This window comes from Bombus vancouverensis, chromosome 5 (genome assembly GCF_051014615.1).
Source record: "Bombus vancouverensis nearcticus chromosome 5, iyBomVanc1_principal, whole genome shotgun sequence".
Taxonomy (NCBI): domain Eukaryota; kingdom Metazoa; phylum Arthropoda; class Insecta; order Hymenoptera; family Apidae; genus Bombus; species Bombus vancouverensis.
In genome coordinates, this window is record NC_134915.1 from 6681052 (window position 1) to 6705602 (window position 24551).

At 31.9% G+C, this 24551-nt stretch overlaps 2 protein-coding genes across 2 annotated transcripts in view; both read right to left on the bottom strand.

Moving 5' to 3' along the window:
• LOC117159721 (UBA-like domain-containing protein 2) overlaps positions 1–21602 on the bottom strand; it is an 88462-nt gene extending 66860 nt beyond the window's left edge. The window contains exon 1 of the mRNA XM_033339844.2: positions 21295–21602. Within this exon, the coding sequence (XP_033195735.1) occupies positions 21295–21402 (108 nt within the window). The 5' untranslated portion in view covers positions 21403–21602. The remainder of the gene's footprint in view (positions 1–21294) is intronic.
• Positions 21603–22511: 909 nt separating this feature from the next.
• LOC117159710 (tRNA-uridine aminocarboxypropyltransferase 1) lies at positions 22512–24533 on the bottom strand. Its single transcript, XM_033339818.2, has 4 exons — positions 23990–24533; positions 23559–23699; positions 23304–23487; positions 22512–22932 (listed from the first exon to the last, which is right to left on the bottom strand). The coding sequence occupies exons 1-4, from the start codon at positions 24221–24223 to the stop codon at positions 22589–22591; spliced, it is 903 nt and encodes a 300-aa protein (XP_033195709.1). The 5' UTR covers positions 24224–24533; the 3' UTR covers positions 22512–22588.
• Positions 24534–24551: the final 18 nt, after the last annotated feature.

The following is a 24551-nucleotide window of genomic DNA, read 5'->3' on the forward strand; positions in this document are numbered from 1 at the left end:
GCGTGGTAGTCAAAATGTTAAGCCACGTTTATAGAACGAGTATATATTAAAAATGATGCGGCTGAATATCAGGACTCGTTGATATCGCAATTGATGGTCTGTTTAAACATTATACTTTCGTCATCTGCGCAAAATATACTTGTACTAAATATCTTGGAACTTGTGTGCACATTTTCAGAACCGCTTAGAACTATACCGATATAATCGCGATAATTGCATGTCATCGCGGTGTTAATGAAATCTCAAACTGTTTCGTGTAACACGCGTGATATGTAAAAGACGTAACCGAGAAACTGTACTTGTCCAATTCCTAAAATAAAATTGTCGGACGCATTATTCTCGACACTCTGTCACACCTCGTAGATCGAGGTTATCTTTGTACGTTGCGCGGCAACGTGGTCGTATATTGTCGGTAAATTGCAAAACAGATAGCACTAGAAACGGGGCAGTTTTATCAGTGCTTTGGGCGATCGCGCGAAAGTTTACCGAACGCGGATCACCCGTTCCCTGTATGTGCCCAGCCACTTCCAACCGACCCAATTGCCGCGAAAACTAGCACACAATTCTCGCTAGTTTCTCGCAGCCACGCGACATTCTCGCTTTCGCGAAGCTTTGAAAGTTGCTTTTTCCAAGAAAAACCATGACGTGGCCGCTCGCTTTTGCTCTTGTATATCCATCGTACACGAGCATTTTCGTGCGGATTTCCATCGTGTTCCCGTTGAGTTTTCTTCGAAACTAACTACTATAGCGTCGCACCGTTGCACGCTTCTAAAATATTAACCCTTGCATATGTATTTTTCGTTTCGATAGATGGTCTGCGGAGATACGAACACGCAACGACAAGCTACACGGAAAATGGTTATAACTTTCATCGTTGTATCGCGCAAATGGCATCGATAAATCGTTAGTAACGAATCTTATCTTTGTGTTTGCCTTGAAAAAAAAAAAAAAAGAAGAAATGGATATCACGAACGACTCTAAACCGAGTACGGTTCATGTTAACCTGTATTGGAGTAACCCATGTTAAAGATAACAAACAGTCAAATTGTTTGATCATTCGATAAAATGATGATTATTATGTTGTGTGGAAGCTTTCCACGAGTACACGATATATCTTCTGTTTAATACATTGTCTTCTATTAAAGACAATCAGGAAGATCGTTATCGTTATGCTTGTTACACTAATTGGAGTATGCATTTGTACATGTATTTTCCATTTAAGAAGACGCAATTGTGCGATATTTTGCTCGGTGGTGATGCAGAACCTACGAGGAAAATAAATTATTTCTCTTTCCTTTTGGAATTTTATGCTTTTCACGCAAAGATCACGCGCGTCGCTTTCATAAACACGACCGTTCTTCAAAAACGCTGATGTTTATCGCTTTTGATATTCACGGTTCATGAAAGAATATAAAATACAGGACAAGGAAATAAAAAGAGTAATATATATGTACACTTAGTTCGCTGTATTTTGTCTTTGATACGTTAGAGGTTTTACCCGTTTCGTCCTTATGCCCGACTTTTATCTGAACAGGTAGAAACGTTTCGTTTCGTTTCTTCTTGTCACTAACATACGTACTTCGTATGGTTTTATGAATTATAGGATTTTCAAATTCGAAATTACTTCAATGTGTCACGTCAAACGTAATATTCGAACAGATCAAAAATGACGATTGTCCGTGTTCGTCTTCTCTCAGAGAAGCAAAGTGATGCTCAAAGTATTTTTTTTATTATCTAATTTATACTTTACAATTTGTCCAGCCGAACATTTGGTAAATAATGCTCAAAGTGATGGTTCTTTAATTTTCGTTCGATACATTTTGATTTTTGTGGAGAAAGTATTCACGATATAACACTATTGCAGTTGAGTTCGTTTTTAATCGCATCACAGAACAGTATCTGATCATCCTGTATCGCGATCCTCGAACTTATATATTTCGATCACGCTGATTTCAGCACGATAAATTTCTGATATTTTAAGAGCGTATTTGAAATAAAATCGAAAAGAGAAATCGTGCGAATCAATAGCGACTTTTCCATATCCTGCTCGAACTCGAGATATCCCACTGGGGATAGCCATCCACATGTTATTTAGCGATTGAGCTAGAAAAATTTACCGAATGTCCAGCTGGACAAATTGTAAAATACAAATTAAATAATTAAAAAAATATTATTCTTGTAGAATCGGTTAATTTTTTATATTGCTCGATCACAATAAATCGCGATATAGATTATTTTAAGATGCTTTTAAATACCTAATTAGATACATTTAAGTACCAACTAACGATTGTTCCAATGTACCATTGTTTTAAAAAACATACTGATATGTCAACCGTTTAATGAATTTTGTTGGAACGTAAAAAAAAGTCAGTAGCATTATATAAATAATCGAGTGAATTGACGCAATATATGCGTCAATTGCAATGAATGTGTTGACAGATATTGATCGATACAAACAATCCTTCACGAAGAGTATTTTAGTAATTATGTAAAAAGTGCTGGGAATCTTCCCACTCGCGTATTGATCGCACTGTCAAAACATTGAAAACAAATATGCACCAACAATACAAGGGATTCAGTAGAAAAGTTCAGTAGAAAACTCTCTTTTTCTAGAAACGAATATTGAAATAATACGTAAAAGATCCTTATCTATCCAGTCTAGTGTAAAATGTTTTCGCTTTAAGAGTATAGTAATAAGTATAATTGCGAATATTTATGTATTTATAAATAATTTAAAAGAGCAAAGGTCTATAAAATGGACATAATATGCAAAACTATACAAGACAAGACGTTTAAAGTGAAAGATTTATAGCATATAATTATAAGTATTTAGCATACAATTATAAGCAATCTCTATTTAGGTTCGTTGCTGTATGTTTAAAAATACAAAATTGCATAAACACGTGCAATAACATGTTCGATGACGGAAGAACATAGACTTTTCTATTAGAATTTAATTTTACCCCTATTTTTCACGAGTTAATGATCTTGTCGTTTGTATCGTTTTACTTCCAAGTCGCTTAATTATTAAATTATTCTTATTTACTTCGATTTAATCTTCCCGCTATAATCGTGAGTCTCAATTTCAACGACAGGTAAAAGATCAAACACCCACTCGTGATTTTCCCGTAAAAAAATACAAGTTACGTCTTCAACGCATTATTTTCAACAAACTTTTAAAGAATTCCACCTACATACACGTTCGTTGATCGTGCAAAAATCAGACGTAAACAGCTGTACAAATAAACTTGAGATTAACTTTCGTCATTGAAAAGATGCGATAAAGTTCATATATTTTCTGATGACAGAATTCTTTTTCAATTGCAATTCCTATTACTAATTTTCTTCGTCCGAGCTTCGCTTCCTATTTACGATACTATTTTATTCAAATTGTGTGCAGCGTTCAACGTTTAAAAATCTTAAACGATATTCGACAAATTTTCTATCCAAACTTTCTCCTAGCTCTGCTCCTTTACGGTTAAATCAAAAGAGAAGAGCGTAAAGTTACTGACGTATGGATAATAAGCTAAAGAATTCTATTTGTATGTAAATAAATATACAATTACTTATACCAATTGCATACGAAAATGCCATGATCGATCGAGAAACGAGGTAAAAGATACGTTCGACCGCCACGTGGATATTCTAAATTATCAAAGCTTTGGTAGAACCGTTCACGTGTTCTAATTTAAGGTAGAAAAATTTACTGAATGTTCAGCTGGACAAATTGTAAAATACAAATTAAATAATAATAATAATAAAAAAAAGTGTTCCAGTAAGCCTCAACCGGGTTGCGTTCGAGTCACGTAACGACAAAAAACCTGAAATAGATTTACTGTTCGAAACTTTCGGGCCGAGCCAGACGTATGTATATTATGAAAAGATTTTGAAAATGCTCGTCTGACGAGAAAAGAACGAAGCAAAAATGCAGTAAAAGGAATTTCCTATCCCGAAAGTCATGCTCAGACTGAAAAAGCTTTTGTCAGCTTCGTTGCATCCACCGATTATGAATTAACGCTTTCTGTAAATTTTTTCGAATTCCAGATGCAAAATACTCTCGCGAAAGAATTCGTACACTCGTCAACGTCTTTTACGAACGTGTTACGCGTATTATACGGAACATTTTGAAATTGCGTTGATATCGTAATGATTGATCGACGCTCAATTATCGCGATTACACTGGTGAAAATCTAAATGATTTCAAAAATCAAAACAGTGTTCAAGTACAAGAAAATGTTTTGAAAAGTTGCAAGATATTTGGTGCAGATGGCAAAGATATTTAAACAGACCAACGTCGGCAACATTGATAAGTCTCGATGTATTGTATTTATACTGTATAGGAATTTCGTACTAAACATAAGCTTGCAGCAAATATCTTGAAAGTTCCACATATATTTTTAGATTAGCTTCCAATTTTGCCAATATAATCATGGCAATGGTGGTGCACTATGGTGCTGATGAAGTTTCAAAATGTTTTACATAACACGCGCAACATGTGTCGCAATATGTGTTACGAGTCATAACTTATGATCAAACTAGCTTCCATGATGGTTTGCTGGATATTTGATCTAAAAATTGGATATTCTCTGAAACTCTTCAGAACTGTACGCTTCAGAAGGGACGAGACGATTCTTAGAATCCTTAACGATGTACGTATTTGTGACTATTCCGAGAGATTTTCTCCAGGTTTACAAATTTTCTATTTTTTAATCAATTATTCTCCACACGCCGATGAATGAAGTTTATATAGAAAGTCTTCCGTAACACCTGACCAATGGCACGTTTATGCGACTTGCCAATGAAAAACTGACTTTCTAAATATTATTGTTTCCTACTCACCGTGAAAAGCTAACGGCTAAAAGAAAAAATAAATATTAATTTTTTGACGATGTAGCTCGAGAGAGGCTCGAACAAACCATTGGATAATAACGTGTAGCGAATATAAACTTTCAGTTATCCTAATAGTCATCGCCTTAACTCGACTGTTAATATTCGTTTCTTATGAACAGACGAAGATGTGTATTTTTTTGTATCTGATAAAATCATTCATTCTTGTAACAATTCTTCTCGATTTTGTGACGCCATCGAAAGGTTAAGAATTAACTACTTAAACATAGAATTAATTACTAAAGCATATGCTACGATTAGGAATATTTATCTAAAGTAACTTTTACTCTATCTTTTTGGATTATATTTTACTTACAGAAAAACTAAACATACGCATTATATATCATCGTACGTTATCTCGGAAGAATAATATGGTTGATAATGATTGAAGATAGGACGAAATTTATTGGCTGGTTATAATCCGTCAAGCTGAAAACTTCTGGTAAACGATATTTCGTATGCATCGACATAACAAAAACCAATGTTGATGGAACATATCCCGCGTGTTTTAACGTTAACCTATTCAGATAACAGATAATACGATTTTTGTATGTTTGTTAATCTATTATTACGAAGATTCTTCTGTTAAAAACTAGCAAACTATTTCTTTCCTGTGTTTACCGCAGCGTGATGAAAGATTTGTTTGTTGAAGACTCTGCGAAGGCAGAACGTTGAGTTTCGGGATTTCTCGAAGAACGAAAATGTATTTTTCAATATATAATGCCGTAACTGCATCATTCTCAACTTTTACTTCTAATTTTAAATAATGCACATATAACATATTACTACATTAGACTAAAAAGAAAACACCCCACTGACGTGACTAAAGAAATAAAATAGATGGTATCCCGCTGTGGGTAGACATCCACATGTTATTTAGCGATTAACGCGTTGACTGCCTCGTCACCCATATTAGGGTGACAGCAAAGTTCCTGATGGGGTAGTGTCATCCATATTCGGGTGACAGCAAAGTTTCTGATAGGGCAGCGTCACCCATATTCGGTGGCGCTTATTTGATTACTTGCGTAAGGATCGTCGTAGGTATTTGAAAAAATATTCCACAGGAAGTAATAAAACTATTGAATTGTTATAAAAGTAATACGAAAATGGTCTTTTAAGAAAATTATTTAGAATGTAAAACTTTGAAGCATACTATACAAAGCTGAGGTTGGTCGGAACAATTTGGACAATAAGTTGTTGTTTTCTGTAAATTCTCTCGTGTCTTTGATTGGTCCGTTCAATGTCTTTTATCTGCATAACATAATTTGCGTGCGCGTGTAATGATTCTTCCGAAATCATTTTACCGAACGGCGATATTATGCTGATTCCGTCGAAGACAAGGATTTTTTGTATTTTCAGACAACCCTAATAATTTTCCAATTAATAATTCTCTAAATCTCCTAATATTTACATCCTTCCTTGTTGCAATTTTGTAAACCGTCAAAGCGTTTACAACAAAAATTCCCAGAAGGAGTTGAATGCCAAGTTTTCGGTACCATTTGATTCCTCTTTTAATTGTGGTGGCATAAGAAACCATTTGGTCGAAATAATCTATACCACACTCGTGGCCTGAAGGAGATTTCATCGAAAACACGCGCGGTCGTCAACGTGTTAAGCTAGAAAAATTTACCAAATGTCCAACTGGACAAATTGTAAAGTACAAATTAAATAATAAAAAAAATATAACATTAAATTGTAAAAAATAAAAAATACGTTGAACACCTTAATTTCTTACAACTACTGTAATACTCAGAAAATTGTTTATTAATTAATACGACATGGTCAGCGATAAAAAGCACACACGCAAGAGAACACGAAAAATATGTTAAACTCGAAACTCGTTAAAATTGATATTACTCCTTTTTCCGTGGACGCCTCATGTTGTATCAAAGGTCCGTAATTCGTGGAAAAGCCAAGAAGATCCCATGACGCAAAATGGGACGAAAATCAAGAATAAGAAAATTATGTCGGTGGCTTTGCTTTTGAGAAAATTGAGTTTGAAATTTTGTGATGTATGTATATCCAGTAGCGGACAAGAGTTTAAGACAGTTACTTATCTGCTAGATTATCGTACTATATACATATATGTATTATACTAAGATAATAAATAATCAACATTTCGTAGTTGTCCTTGCAACTACATGACACTCGCGCTTTATCTACGAACAGCTACGAGACTTTTAAAACACAAACGATATTCGAGAGGACAAATATGAAACGATTCGATGCTGTACTCGCTGACATTACTTTAGGACGAACGTTCGAATTCAGTGGTGCATCGAATTAATCGAACGATGATAAAACTATCTGGCACGACATACTACATTTATAGTAACAATCGCTGGATTCAAGTGAAAATCGCGAGTAAAGCCAGCGATCTGCGCTAAGAAGATAGAAAAATTATTACATTACCTCGCAACAAGAAAAATACATTTGAAAAATAGATCTGAGTATTGCCACAGCTTGTAAGCAGGCGCTATCATGGTACCTATGAGTATAGAAAAAAGAAAAATAATACAGAAACGATAAACCAAAGAAACAACAGCAAAGACCACTGTTTATCCTGAAATGAAACGATCATTCTGATTTTGACATCGAAGGACGCGGGAGAAACCAATAGTCGCAAAAATCCGAAGCTGAGCATTGCTTTCGTCGAAGCACACGAGCATTGGACGGTACAAGATTTGGTTCAAAGTCTTATTATTTACCGAATGTTCAGTTGAACAAATTGTAAAGTACGAATTAAATAATAAAAGAAGTCTTATTCTCGGATGAGTCGAAATTTATTTCGTAGAGTGAAACTGAATAGCGAACGATTGCGACTATTTCAATAGCATTTTTCAATAGCAGCTACTGGTTGTTTGGTGTTTAGGATACAGAGCGATATTCTACGAGAAAGGTAGTCGTCTTAAACTTTTGTCCACTAGTGTACGTAGATTTGCTGAATTCCCAACTAAACGAAAGTAGGTAATTGATAAATATAATAAGGATAATTGATCAGCAGGTTAGTTTACGTGTGAAAATAAACGGAAAATGTAGAATAAAATTACAGCCACACATCGGCTAAATCGATTTACCGCATGTCCTTATTGGACAAATTGTAAAGTTTCTTAAAAGTACAAAAAAAAAAAAAGAAAAGATACTGTACATAGATTATTGTGATTGAAGTGATATAATAAAAATAAATAGATGCAGAATAGAGTTCCGATTATCCGATATGTCCGATCAATCGGCACACGTTCCTCGATTATTCTTCAGCAACCGTCGCGAATCGTATTTCGCATAAACGAAGAAGTCGAATGCATCTAGTACGGTCGTCGATACCAAACAGTTGATTAAACGAACGAAACGAATTATCTCTGCATTAGTCATGGTTTTTTTTAAATTTTCTTCGTTTTTATCACCTCATAGGTACAGTCTGATTATGTGACACTGCTTTGGTCCTGAGGGATTCCACTGTATAAGACTGTGTCTCTGCTTCAATGAAGAATAACTTCAATTTTTCCAAAGCAAGCAAAAGCACTTGTATACGTTTGGCAATATAACAACGGTACAAGGAAAAATGTAGAATCGAACATTTTGAAGAGAGGAAGTTTCTGAAAGAAACATCGTTTACAAGTTACTGCTCGCACGGTTTGCAAACAAAGTTTCGCCGCCGCGTATTCTTGCGGGTAAAAAAGAAATGGCACACAGCCATGCAATGGTGGTGCCTCGTTAATTTTTCAAGCTCCTCAGATATATCTGGCATTGTTTTGATATTTCGCGGGTACTCAATGCGCGTAAAACACGCTCAAACAGTTTCAGAAATCTCTGGACAACGTCAGACGCGAAAATAAATTCCTCGTCTTCCTCGATTCATTCCATGAACCAACGACACACATAAATTATCGAAGAAAAAAAAAGAAAAAAAAAGAATGGGAACAGGTCGGTTGAATCGTCACAGTCGATTTTGTTTGACCTTCGTGGAATAGCGAAACGAAGGTATGTATATACAGGTTTGTTAACGATGAGAGACACTGATGGCGACAAAAACAGAACAGATGGACTATGCCAGATGTCACCGCAATGGGATCGTCGCGTCGTAATCTTACTGCTCTTCTAGCTTGAAAGCCGGCCTCTGAAAAGGATCTCTCGATAAAACAGCATAGCTTGACGATTGGTACCGCGATAATGGTAACAATAGTCTTATTTCTATTATTCGTCGCGCGTCGGCCGTGCAATTATATCCTAATGGCACTTAGCGTTCGATGCTAAAATTAACCGTTCCTGGATGAAACGAAAGGAGTGGTACGTACAGTGAGCGTCACGTAACAACCGAGCCAGCAAACACGACGAAATGATGGATTTCAGATTTCTTGATTTTACGATCGAACAGGTTGGAATAAAAACGAGCTTTGTTCGTTTACAATGTACGGTGACTACGGAAAGTATGGTAGTCTATTGTGGTGTACTACGAATAGCATCGCATTTATTACTGGGTTTGTATACCAATTAATTGGAGCCGACTGTAACAAATTTCGTATCGTTTAGTAGCATTTGCACGTGATTGCAAAAATGTAATGCTACGCAAACGAACTTTAGGAAATTAACGAAATTACAAAACGAAATTAAGGTACGTGTATATAAATACGTCTCGTAGCTATTGTATATTCTTTTGAATACCTGTTTCAGGCATTTCAATTTTTTTAACGATAGTTAATAATTTAATATACAGTAGCAGAAGACTTCAACTACTTAAATATATATATTTTTTTATTCATTTTTTGTCTGCCGGCTACGACATGAGATTGATTTACACGGGTTTCTTCAAATTACGATTGAAATTACGAATATCATAAGAATAGTTGTTTTCTATGGGAATAATTAATTTTCATTCCATGACAAGTCGAATACTGTATTTTGGCATATAGTGGCACACGAAAGTGTTAGAACACTCTTGGAATTTTTAGTTTTATGCTTATATCATACGAGATATTTCGAAATGTCATTAGCACCGTGACAAGACGCGATTGTATTATGATTATATTAGTGAAACGAATGTAAAAATATGTAGAGAAGTTACAAGATATTTGTCGAACGCATACACTTCGCAAACATCATCAAGATATTGTACAGTTGATTATATCATTCGTTTTATTAATAAGTCACAATATGTAGTGAGATCATCTGCAGCACTAATTGTATGTTTAAAACTACTTCACGTCGTATACTAATTTTTCACTAAGCGTATGCTTTCAATAAATGTTTTCTAACTTTTATATACATTTTTGAATCGGTTGCAAATTTGGCTATCATAATCACGATAGCTGTGTTTTATTACAGTGCTAATGAAATAAATGAAAATTTTCCTATAATGCACATAACCTATTCATGAAAGTTTGTTGTGGTAAGTGCTCGAATATTTTTTTGAATCACTGTAGATTATTTTTCACGATGTTTCACTATATCGTGAGTCTTGCCTCTTATTACTAGCCTTTATTGTGTAAACGTAACCATCGTAGGTTTTAAAATGTTCCTGTGGTTAATGTTTTTAGTGGTTAATAATCTTTAAAAAAATCTGTAAAACTCCGTACAATGTCTTCAATTATTCTAAGTTAAATTAAAACACTCGTGCTGTACCGTTATGTTCCAGTTAGCTTCAACACGAAGCACCTACAGTACAAATAGAATGCATTTATTATCTAAAAAGGCGAAAAATTTGATAAGGGCCACGTTTATTTAAACGAGTACGGACAAACGAAAGCACTTCTATCGTTTAAAATATTCTTTGCGGCGAAAAGAGTCGACAAATCTAACCTAATAATGTAACTGTTTTCATAAACTTTGAATATTAAAAGTGGAGCGAGCCAAAAAGTCATTCATTCGTCAAAATGTTTTCTTGTATCATAAGAAGAAGACTAAAGTAAAATAATCAAAATTGAGGAAAGTTACTAAGTTGTGTAATTGCCAAAAATATGTAGTTCAATTGAAGGAAAAAATGTCAACGACCTTGAAAAGTATGACTTTGAGAGGGAAAACTCATAAATTATAATATTCGTCATTCTACACGACCAGTTTTCCTCCAACGCAATTTTTTGTATCGACTGAAGTATTAAAGTAAAGATATTATGCAATGCAATGTAAACGAAACACACTGTATATTTTACTTATCTGGGTTTATTCACACATTATCGTTTAAAATTATTATTTTTTTCGTATTTTAATATTTATGCATATATACACTGAATTATAAGTAATATATAATAATAATTATTATTATTATACGTAAACAAATTATATGTAATAATAACGTACACTGAATTATTTTAATTCACTGTATTCACGGAATTCTAGACAAAACACGTTTAACTTGGATCATTATGAATCAACAATCCTGAAAGAATCAGGTATATATGAAATGATTGATTATTCAATTATAATTTTATTCTCTCATAAATAAAGAAAATTCTATAAATAATTACGGAGGGTGAACTAATTAAAAATATCCAGACATGCATAAACTTATTGGATAATCGTGAAAGCACTTCGTCTATTGTGTATTTATACCGGCATAGACGAGATAGCAAAAGAAAGGAGGCAGAAAATAAGAGAGACGGACAGACAGAAAGAGAGAGAGAGAGAGAGAGAGAGAGAGACTGGAAAGGTACCGACCAGGGTAACGTACAGAAACTTGCCAGTACTCATTAGAACCCGTGTCGTAATCTGTTGTTAAACGCGTTAGCAGCCGAGCAGAGAAAGTTTTCAGACTGAATTCAACGAACAGACTGAATTCTCTCTCTTATTTCTCTGTATTCTCTGTCAAGACAACGCAGCATCAACTATTACGAGTATTCCATTCTGTTCAGGTGCATTATAGTTACTATTCGAGTATTTCGACCAGAAAGCTTTCTTTCTTGTTCTATTACGTATAAATAAAAAGTCACCTACACTTGAATATACAAGGTGTCTCAGTAATTCTGTTACAAAGCAATATCCTCGTTACTTTTAATGAGACGAGGAGATGCTTAAAGCAATGAATTATTTGGCTCGAAGAGACGCATGTTATGATGCGAAACATATTTGTAGAAATGTTTACGTTTTTTTTTTAAAGGCCATGTTTTTTTTATGTACTAGCTGATGCGTTCTTTTATTCCCTATACAAAAATGTCGCGGAAATTCAAGACATATCTCAATTTTAATTTCATGAAATTTACCGTACGAAAAATGAGAAACGTACAAACACAAGTGTTCCTTTGCTTGTCTTTCATATGCAAAGTTCTCAACACTAATGTTGAAGTATTCTTTAAATCTTACTTATTGATCTTATCTTCCAAATGTCTTAATATTTTACACAGGGAATAAATCAATGTATCCTCATTTATAGAAAAGATAACGATTGTACAAAAATATGAAACAAGCTTTTTCGTATCTTTCTACATGTAGTTGTGAATATCTTATTTTTATTCAACGAAAAAAGACAATAAATTAGAACGCCCTAAATAAAACGCTAAACAAAACGTAGTGAATGAAATACAATGCTCTGTTAAATGAAACGTAGTAAATGTTGTAAATGAAACATCGATATACAAGGTGTTTTGTTTATCTTGAATTCGTTAATATCTTAATACCTTTTATCGATATGACAAAGTTAGTTAGTTTAGAATTTAGAACAACAAGCATGATTTATGAACATTTTCCTCCAATGCCTGTTTGTTCCAAATTTCACAAAATTATTATCATTTCTTACAACTGGGTTTGTATATATTTTTCAAGCCAGCCAACGTGATTGTTTTATTTTTTATAAAAGGATATTAAAGTATTAGCGTCTGAAAATGGTTAACTTAAATAGTATTTCAATTTTAATTTTGTAAAACTTGTTGCATGGAAATGTGCGGTATGAAGATGCATTGATTGGTGTATAATATATGCAACTACATTAAAATGCTACTTTAAAAAATGATGACAAGCTTGAGAAGCTGAAAAAGATTACCTTGAAAAAAGAAAAAATCTTGAATCACAATATTCGGTTGTCTGAATCAACTAGCTTTAGTCTGACATAATTCTTTATATAAGCAAAACTAACCAAGGAGTTGTAAGATATTTACGAATGCAAGATAAAAGAAAACGTGCTGTATAGCAAGCTATAAAAGTATATGGTTAGACTGCAATTTCTTGCGCATTTATGTGAAATTTAAAGATACAAAAATCCACGTATTTTAAGTCCGTGCATAAAAATATAAAATAATATGAAAATTCTCGGTCTAAATTTATGTTTCATTCTATTTCACATAAAAGTTGCTTTGACAAGGGAAAAATAAGCAATAATATTATATTATGAAGTTTAAATTTTCTACTTTTTTGTCATTATCAATGTTCCTTGATACGAGTATTGATAGTAAAAGAATTACTTTGATGAGGAAAACCACTTTCATAACGAGTTAGTAATCTTTGAAGTTATCAATGTTAAATTTAAAATCGTATTAAATATTCGTATAATCGTATTAAATTTACCATGAAAATAAAATGTCATAATATGATCCTAAGTAAAGATCGATGCAAAAATCACAGCGTGCATTTTGTTCTTATATTTATCAACGAACAACAATCTATGGCTATCGTGTGCTACAAGTTGGTTGTTCAACAGATATTTTCTTTCTTCGTAATTCAACAGAATAATATTCACGTATGTTCACTAAAATAAATACTTTTAGTTCAAAATGTGATGTTACATCTCCTTGTCGGTGTACGTTATATTGTACTCTTAATATATTTGCCTACGACAAACATTATAATTGAGTTATAACTAGTGGGACAAGGTAAGAATATTTAAATATTATCTTATGTATATTGATTCATAATTTAAATATGTGAATGTTTTGTTCAAATAAAAGGAAGATATATCAAACATCTTTTGTGGCAGAGGAAGCAAACCTTCGTATTTTATCACGATTTGTTGTTGATATTGCAGATAATCGTTTCTAGTGATATAATATTTCCTGTTACATACTTTTAATTGATTCTTTCGATTCCTTTATTTACATTTCACGTGAAGATTACGCGGGAAAAATATGATAAGGACATATATTTTGCTGATTTTCTGACTTACATGTTATTTAATAGTTAAAAAATTCTACTATGTTTATATAATGGTTAAAGATATCAGTAATCTGATAGATTTAACGATATCAGCCTTTTGAAAATAGCTGGTAAATTCACGGTATTGTGAAATAAATAAATAATATTGATTTAGTAGATACATTATATCGGTAATAGGATTAGTAAGATTGGCCTAATTATGATATCGCATAATAAATAACAAATATAATGATCATTGCACATTACTCTGCGCAACTAATGTTATTTATATCTTTTGAATTTTCAAGACAGTGACAAAAACACACGTTTCATCGCAAAATCAAACGAAGAAATAATTTCGACGCGGAATTGGTTGACAACATATTGACTTGTAAGATTGCTCCTTTATAAAAGCCAGGAGGAGACGTAACTTATGTTTACCACCTTTGGTCTTCGCGCGCATTTGAGTTTCTCATAAATGCAATATCAAATTTTCCTGTGAAAGAAATTATTTTTTACGTGTTTTTAGTATTCTCAAGTTTTAGTATTCTTTAGTTTTCCGACACCCTCGGTGTCGATTTTACCAGCGCCAATGCGGTTTTAAGACGAGACGCAGTAAGTCACCTTGGCCGAATATTCCAGCGACTAATCGGAAACGTACGCGGAACGTTCTAATTAGTGAAAACAGTTTCGCACGTTTTGGGAATAATTTGAATATATGTACATATCCGTAAAAAATCCTCCATTTCAGTAAATAAGTGCCAAAAATTGCCTGGAATTAGTCAAATTCAAGTATATTTGAGAAATCTTCAAGGTCGATTTTCTCGAAAACTATAATAAAAATAAAACTATATTTTCGACTTGTTTTTTCACGTAGAATCGCCTTATTGCTATCGCCATGATTTCTAGGACACCAGGTTCCTAGATCTTATGTTTATCAATTTCCCAAATTCCACTAAAATAAAAAAAAAAAATTGACCTTCATAACATGATATTTATGTTGCAACATACAGAAAAACTAATAACATCAGAATATACCTGCCTTAGAACGATTCAAGTCTTATCTGAAACATTTTTTGCTACGGATCATGACAATGACGTCAACATCAGCTGAGACAACCTGTATGCGTGTAAATTTTCGATGGTAAGCGTTAAAATACTTTTATAAGCCACCGTGTATTTTCACAGTGTGTTTTGGATCAGCAAGTGTCCCAATACTTATGAACAGGGATGAACGTAACAGGCTGGCTGTGTTTATTTTAAATGATGCGATGGTTATTTTCACAAGATGACGTAACGATATAATAGTAACGGAATGACATTAAATATTAGCAATCCTGCGCGATTCTTACGAAAGCACGCGTTCCAAGCGACGACCGAGGATTACAATTTGACGTCTAATATCGTGTTGCAATCGTTTAGTAAACATAGCGCTAAACAATCGATTCGATCTCGCAATCAACTACCGATCAATTTGGTGCCGCGTCTTATGGTAAATTGCCAAAGTCTGCTGACAAACCATAGCTTTTCTTCGCGGTTTCGATGTTGGTGATATCACTTTCACACTGTTTTATTCGTAACATTCTGTAACGTGGTGTGATTTTTAAAAAGCGTCCGTATCGATAGATAACTGCACAAATATCGTTTGTTCGTTATTTGTGTAACTTGTGGAATTTTTATACGCAACAAATAGTTCCTGACTGCTTTTTTACGTTGCGTAAGGATTGTATGTTTACTTCTTAAATTTGTCAAAAATAACATTTCTCTTTGTTGTATTTAGTATAGAGATATTTTCAGCAATCATGATCCGCCACTGTCATTTTATGTGATCCTGAAAAGGATGAATGCACGATTTGCAATTTGCGATGCACAATTTTATAATGGCTCTGATAAAGATAGAAACAACGTACAAAATATTTACTTAATCGTACATTACCAAAACTGCTAAAAATGGATATACAATAGTTGTGCAGTTATCTATATATTCATTTATCTACATTTCGTGTATTATTGTATTTTATTATCTTATCATATTTAAACCAAAATCAGATATAATAAAAAAAATGTCATTACAGCATGATCAAATTTAAAATATTGTCAGTCGATAATTCATGCTATATAATATTATAGATTATTTGCTTTTGTCATATAATAACCCAAACCATATAATAAAACCTAACTGAAACCAAAGTCATTAATAATAAAGAATCTAATTACCTGACACAGTCAGATTTTAGATATGATAACTAGATAATTCTGCTGATTTCATAAATTATTTACGTTTGTCATATAATCACAAAAAGCTTTTTGGAATTGTTACATAAAGTATATATTTACAGTATAGTATAGCAATTATTTGTTACAAAAAGAATGATTTTACAAGAATAAATTTCAAGCTCAAAATATAAAAGTGAATTTTTCCATACCAGACGTCATTTACGAGAAAATTGGCTTTAAATAATTGTCTGATAAGTGTCATTTAATCCCGTTGTAAACCGGTATTTTACTTGTGTTTAAGTTTATTCTATCGGATAATGGAGAACATGCAATAAAAGATGATAAGAAATTTTATTACTTTGTAAGAAGGGAAATTTCATTTCATAACAATTTAATTCGAAGAATGCAGTTGTGTATTTAACAGTGCGAGGAACAGTTTCGAAAATAATAAAATTTATTCTCTATCAATGTCCTGCTTTATCGTATGTCCTCGGTTACTCAATATGTACGTAGTAGAAAAACAAATATAAGTTAAGATGTTACGACATAGCAATATCCGGTAGCATTTAGCAGTTAAATATTTGAAGTCAATTTTTTGAAAACAGAATTTCCTGTAAAAACATTTCATTCTATATCTTCACCATTTTATCGCCAATTAGCAATTGGTTTTGTACTAAAATTTCTCTTCTTGTAAAGAGATAAAATATCAACTAGAAAATAATAACCCTGGATGCTAGTCATTCTGACTGTTTTCATTTTTGTCTTCTGTATTGTTTTGATATTCTTAGCCTTACGTTTCTGATGTTCAATGACTGTTCTTATTTTTGCAGAAATATTATGTATAAGTAATATAAAAATTTCGTATGGCTCTTTATAATATTGTGTAACTCTGAAGTTATGTGTCCATATACACATGTATGTAATTTATGTTCTTTCTTAGGTTTATTTTATATGTTTATTATTGTTACATTATATTTGATTGGTATAGTATTATTACACACATCCAAATTAAAATGAAAAAGCTGTAATTAACATATATAGTAATTTCTTTCCTCATAAGCATGCAATATTCTGGTTTGTTAAGAAGTTTTGGAGAATTAAGAGATTATAAAACAATTATGGACAAATTTTTATTTGTGTATAATGCAAATTAAAAAGCACATTGTATCCATATATTTTATCGTAGGTTCTCCTTATTAACTTTCTACATATGCAATTCTAAATAAGGCTCATTTATTATTTCAATCCCTGAAAATTATGTAACTGAAAATGATTTATTATTCATACTGTTCATTCGATACTTCAATAAAAAAAAAATAGTTACTCTTCTATAACTGGGAATGTTTTAAATTGACTATTTACAGTTACATCAATTATTTATAATAGTTAATTGTCATTATATATATATATATATCATAGTTAATAGATAATTATTAATATTATTTTGTTTGCTTATGAAAGAAACACGAATAGCCTTTGTCTCTCTGTATAAAATCAGAATTAGGTAATAAATAAATTATTTAATAATAGTACAACGGTATGATAGTAGATTATACAAATATACTGACAAATAAATAAGATAAAATTTAAAAAGCATGAATACGTACTTCCACTATACACGACATTTTAAAGTGTTAATTAATTAAGAACTATCGAAAACAAAACATCGAGCACGATATTTAACAAAAACACGCGCGTTTAAAATCAAGAAAATCGGTTAAAATTACTGACAACAAGAAGAATAAAATTCACGAGATTCTAACGTTAAATGGATCTGAAATGCAGAAAGCTTTTAGCAAAGAAGTACTCTGCTAATGCTCACTACGGATAAGATACTAATTGCTGAAAGTCTATCCTATCGTACTTCCTCGTATTATATATTGATCGTGTGAAAGTATGAGAAACGCACCAACTAAACACAACGAGATATTGACAGCATGTTTTACATTATCAAAGTATACAGGCATCTTTTCTATCTTGTCTCGTCAAAACATACTATAAAGTTTTTCCTTAATCCCGCAAAATTTACAACGATGGATTCACCGAGTATCATTTTTATCAGATTTCTCTATTATCGAGAATAATTGTGTAACCTTAAAACACAAGTCATATTAATCCGTACCGCTAGAACACGGATGAAGGGTAATAGACAATTGATGCTAAATAAGATATAATGCTGTAGTAATATACATGGTGTTCTAGATTTTTCCGGTTAATACGACGAATAGCACGCAAATTTTATATATTTTGTCCTGGCAGCCGCAACAGATTAAAATATACTTACTACACCATAAAAATTAATTTTTGCAAAATATTATATTATGCTTGTGCAGGTTTTTCCTAACAATGTTACATTGTTGAACATATTGTTAGGCCATGAAATTTATTTTATTCTATTGAAAATTAAAATTTATTAATTAATTAAAATTCTAAAAAATTTAGTAAACGTAGCTCACCGATGATCACCGTGACAATTGACGTCCATATGTTCTATAAATATAAACGAAAGTCACTGGAAAAATACATGGCGAGTCACATTTTCGGTGTTCTGCGATGGAGCGAAATCAAAATTATTATTCAAATGTCATGTTGTAAAATCTCTTTTTTATTTTCGGATTAAATATGTACATGAAAACTATAGAAAACAATTACAGAAAGCCTACAGAATCATAAATAATAAATGATAAGACACATTTTTGGTATTTTATAACGAAGCAATTACAAAATTCCATTATTCTCTAATCTTATTATTCAAAATTCATATAACAAAATCTACTTTTTTTTTTGTTGATTTTGGAATTAAATACGTATATGTAAACTACAAGGAACGTGGAAGCAATTTTAAAATTCAGTTTATTGTTAATCAAACTCATGTTATTAAAATTGTCTGTTTTTTTTGTTTTGAAACTAAACGTGTGTGTTTTCCATCCACCTAAAAATTTTCAAAATATCCCCCGTCGTAATAATACAGGAATTGAAGATATTACAATATTTCTTGCTTTAAAAAATATATCTTTGGCTCCTAGAAAAGTTCGTCGACTTATCAGCTATGTTTAAAAGATTTACATTTTTCAATTTAACAGGTTGAGTTTATTTCCAGTCAGGTAAAAAAAAAATCATTGTTAATACGTATGATTTTTCATTTCAATTTTATGTTAAAATTCTTCTCCAGATATTAATTCTTTTTATTTGTTGAACAAACAGCAAGGTTAGGATATAAAAATTCAAAATGGAAGGGAATAATAATCAGTTTCCGCCTGCTGTGATATTTTCATCTTCGAATCATACACGATTTTTTATTTCAATACGTAAAGAACTTTGGAAGAAAATGTATGTCAAATAGGGATTAATACGTGCGATAAACTGATTGGTAGAATTGGTGTCTCATTTATTGAGATGAAACAAAATTAAAACGAACTTCGTACGGTAATAAATATATACAATTTTTCAGCTCTGACAATCGTACACACATACAAATAGTGAATATTTTAAAACCGACTATTAATAGATAATGATTACATTTAATATCAACTTATTCTTCTCTTTATGTTTCCTTGATATTTCGTATTTTTGCGAATTGATATTACATTTTACAAATGTATTACGTAATTTATTTAAAAAAATAAAACATGTGTAATAAATAGAAGATTCTTAAATAATAAAATTATTATATCCAAAAGAATTAATCGTCAAAATTTTTAAGAAAAATTTTAATATAAAATTGGTACGAGACCACGTGAATATTAAGAATGATTTTTTAATATTTTCTTCAACATATAAACTTCCTCGCAGTACAAAAGCTTCGAAATATTTATATTTGTATAAAATATTTTTACTCGCTATGCTCACACAGCACACTGACAAAGGTTGCCCGGTAAAATCTGGAGTAGAATCACCCCCATCTTATTTGTACCATCGATATTGGGACACCCTATATTTATGTTATATCTATATACCACATGAAAGTTAATGTAGATTTTTTATTGCAACGAACAACGAAAGAATTAATCTACAAGTATATTTACAGTTAAAATACATATAGGTTGCGTTATGCTTGTAAACCTTACGTATAAAGGTCGTTAACACAGTATACAAAGCATATACATAGTAAATGCATAGATAGGTTAAATGTGATCTAATTTCCATAAATCGAAGGAGGCTTTTAGTACAAACGAATAGCTCGTAAATCGATAGACCTGGAAAGGTTGTACTGAAAAGATAATTATTGTTCGCGATCGCCACACGCGATGTCAGCATTGTTCTCATTGTTAATGGCCAAGTCCGTTTACAGAGTCGGTTTGAAGAAATCGAGTGTGATATAGATACATGACCCTATTTTAAACCAGCGAAAACTTTACGTATGATGAATGCGCGGTTGCAACGATGTTCAATGAATAAAAGCCAAGTCTAAAACTAGATTCGTACCTGAATACAGTTTACGATAGCGTACATCCGTAAATGAAAACAAACAAACATATTAGAAAAGCGTTAACCCTCTATAACACCATGTAACTTTCAATATAGCAATAATTTCATTTTTAACTATATTTGTAACTAATTTGCGACTTCAAAATTACAAATTGTTTTCTCCATAATAAACTCTTTGAAAATTGTAAAATCATTGCTTATGTATATCTGGAGGCTGATATTTATTGGCTCCCGTTTACATAAATTTTGTTACACTCACGAAAAAAATTCGAATTATAGTCAGTTAACCTAAAAATATCGTGCGCATAACCTTGACAGGGTTTCAGAGCAATCTCATCACAACAATAACGAACAAAACCTCTTAGCAACATCGTATGATTTTTATGAATGGACTTCATCCTGTGTGATAGTAAATGTGCTCACTGACTCACTCCACTCGCTGATCCTTGTGTATTATTGAACAAATGTTAACGCGACGATACGCGAGAGTCAACAACGGAGCATCGTTCGATCAGATTCGATCGACATTATTAATCGGATGCATGTTAATACGTAATAGTTACGGATGAAATGAACGTTAGTACCGCTTGTACGGTCGGCCATTTTCGCTGCTTTGTTTACGTAGGAAGTATCGAGCCGCGATGGGCATAAATATGGTGAAGTTCAGAATGTTTCTCGTAAAAATGATGCGGAAGCTGGTTCCCTTACCTCAAATTGCCAATGTGCCGCTTGTAGCAACTGTTTCGCTTGCTCTCTGGCACAACCTGCAGCCAGCACAAATTGATTGATCATCACCTGCTCGCGTAGGGTGTCCATTTTTTCGTCACGTTTTAAACCAGAAGACGGGAAATACCGAAAGAAAAGAAGACCGCTCGCGAGACACTATGCTACGGTACAGCCTTCCGTGTTAGCAGGTTTTGACTCCGGCTCTCTCGAGCTTTTCGTTTAAACGCGAGTGCGGCCTACGAGCGGCAACCAGAGTCTTGTTTTGAAAACTAAACTCATCGCAGACGGCTGACGGGCACCGCGGGTTGCGAAACGTAAGAGACGAGGATGCTGTGACGTCACTAGCAGCTATTCAAGAGTCAGCGTGCTGCCTCCCGTGTGTTTGGGAGCATTCTCTTTCTCGTACATACTCCCTGTTTTCATTGTTTATTTTCAAACATAATAAACAATTCAACACGCCACAGGCTCGATGAACAGATTCTTATATTTGCAGCTCGTTTCGCATTTTTCCGATATTATTGCGTTTGCCTCGAGATAAAAAGCGTGCACGTATTTTCAAATTTTTCAGGGAAGCTTTAACGCAGAAATAGATAACATAATTTTATGTTTGATTTGCTGGAAATACCTGTAGGTCACCCACCTCTCTGTTCGAGAAATATCATTTCCTTAATGTTTTGAATGCCGTTTGCCATGTTTTTAGATTTACCACGATTGTTTATTAAGGACATATTTTAACAATAATATATATATGCATTTGTTATCTAATTTGTCGAAAGTTATCAAGTAGTATTTTCCAAAAAAGGGAATACATTTGTTCAATAATATCAGTACGAAAAAATTTAAAAATTCGATATAACCTAAAGTAATTTAAAAAATTTACAGACGCTATTTTATATTTGTATTTTTAATTTAAATAATTGCAGTGTTTGACTTTCAAAAATAAATTATATAATTAATGTTTGTTCACATTGCATGGGATTTTAAATAGTTCTAAATGGTTAATGTATATATATATATATATATATATGTAAATATTTTGCAATATATTACTTTACTATTTTATATAACAGTTTGTATTATATATATATATGATCATTAGTTTTATTAACCTGTAATCTCATATTATAAAACCAGTTATTATAAAGGACTGATTCATTTAATGATTATGTTTTTAAGGTTGAAAATAAAGATCATGGAAATGATGCTAATCTTTTTTATTAATAGAATTATGAGATATTTAATATTTTTCCTTATAAAAATTTTTATTATCACAGAATTATATTAATGATCTCTTATATGCCAATAATTTATCATGATCATACATAGTATGAATCTTCTCATACATATATTTAAAAAAATATAAAAGATCATCGTATTGACCTATATATCTTTGATCTATTTCAGGTAACTCGTTCACATTTTGATATATTGTATTATTTGTGGAATTTTCTTCAGTATGTTTTATGTTAGCATATCCTTGTATTGCACCAAATGCACATGTATGCAATTCTACTAAAAACTGATGAATTGCTTCAATTGTGGCTAAATACCATCGTGGACTCTTTTTTTGATGACGCCAAAATTGTGATATTCTTGATTTTAAAATGATACATTTCAAATCTGTAAATTAATAATACATATCACATGAAATATTGTTTTAATTTTTTTATATTCTTAACATGATAGAAAAGAAATACATATAAATTAACTCAATTTCACAAATTATCAGCTTTGTTACTCCTGAGAATGAAGTGTTATGAGTAACATTCCTAAATATTTTTTATTTTGAGAGGAATACTAAAAATAACAAAAATGTAAATTGTTATACATATCATTCAAAAGTTATAGAAATATATATGGTTGCGTTTGTCTTAATGTTTTGTTATGTATAATATTATATAGACCCTGATAATTTTACCTATTATTTTATGCACCTAAATGATAGGATTATTGATAATAATGAGATGATTATTATTTATTTATTTATTTACCTTGTAATCGTTGATCATTATAAATAGTTTTTGTTTGATGCCACGTGCTATCAATAAAGATAGCTTTTTTTATAGGAAATGCATTCTTTATTGTCTTTGTAATTGTTTTATTATCCTCTTCAACTTTCTTTATGAATAAGGAATCCACAGGTATACCCGTAGGGCTAGGAAAAATTAAAACAGTCTAAGGGGTAATATTATTTAGACTTATTAGTAAAAAATAAGACGATTCAAAATACAATATTGTTATCATACCTCTTCTTTGTCCAATATTTCTGGAAAATTAGGATATGTAAAAATTCTCACATCTTCTGGAGCAAGTATAGCTGCATGAATTGCAGTACTTTTTCCATCAATTTCACGTGCATGTTTAATGATATCGATTTTAATAGGTAACTGGAAATAGAATATTGTCTATCCATATTTAGATAATTTAAATGCATATTAAATAGATTACAAGTTGAAAATTATAATGGTATATATTAAGTTTTAGATAATTTGGATTCAGCCATTAAAAGAATCATCTCTTTAATTCCATAATTAATTTATTCTCAGCTACAATATGTTTTCATGATGTAAAAGAATATAATGAATTTTTTATAATTATAAATATAGAGTACTTTATGAAAAATAGCAGTGAACTCATTTACACCATTATGATTCTCAACCTGCCAAATAATTAATACCTTTATTGTTGGAAAATACTCCTTGCTAATAACAGGTATGTAACATGAATAACAAAAAAATTTTCTTGATCTATTACAACGTTCACATGTCTTCCTACCTTCTATTGTATTCAAAATTTGCGCATTAGTAATTTTTAGATGATGAAAAGGTGCCTTATCAATTTCTTTCTGCTCTTCCTCTAAAGTTAAAGTCTTTTTGATATTATCTGTATCGGCTACATTAGTTTTTTCCATATTCTCAATGACACGAGTAATTCTAATTCAAATTACACTTGATATTGTTATTCTAAAACTCGACATAACTACTGATATAAACTAATGGCAGTTAGGTTACTAAGCACAGATTGTGTGTTCATGTATTAGAAATGAATTAATTTCTGGTTACTAACTATATGGTCCATCTATTGCACAAAGTTTGTATCGCTTTGGTTCACTGGGTAACTACAGTTGTTGACAGATCACAGACGAGGTAATAGACACAGATTGGGTAGAGAATAGACCTGACATGCGATGATACAATTTGTAATGCTTTTTCGTACCCTACGTTCTAAAGGATCAGTGT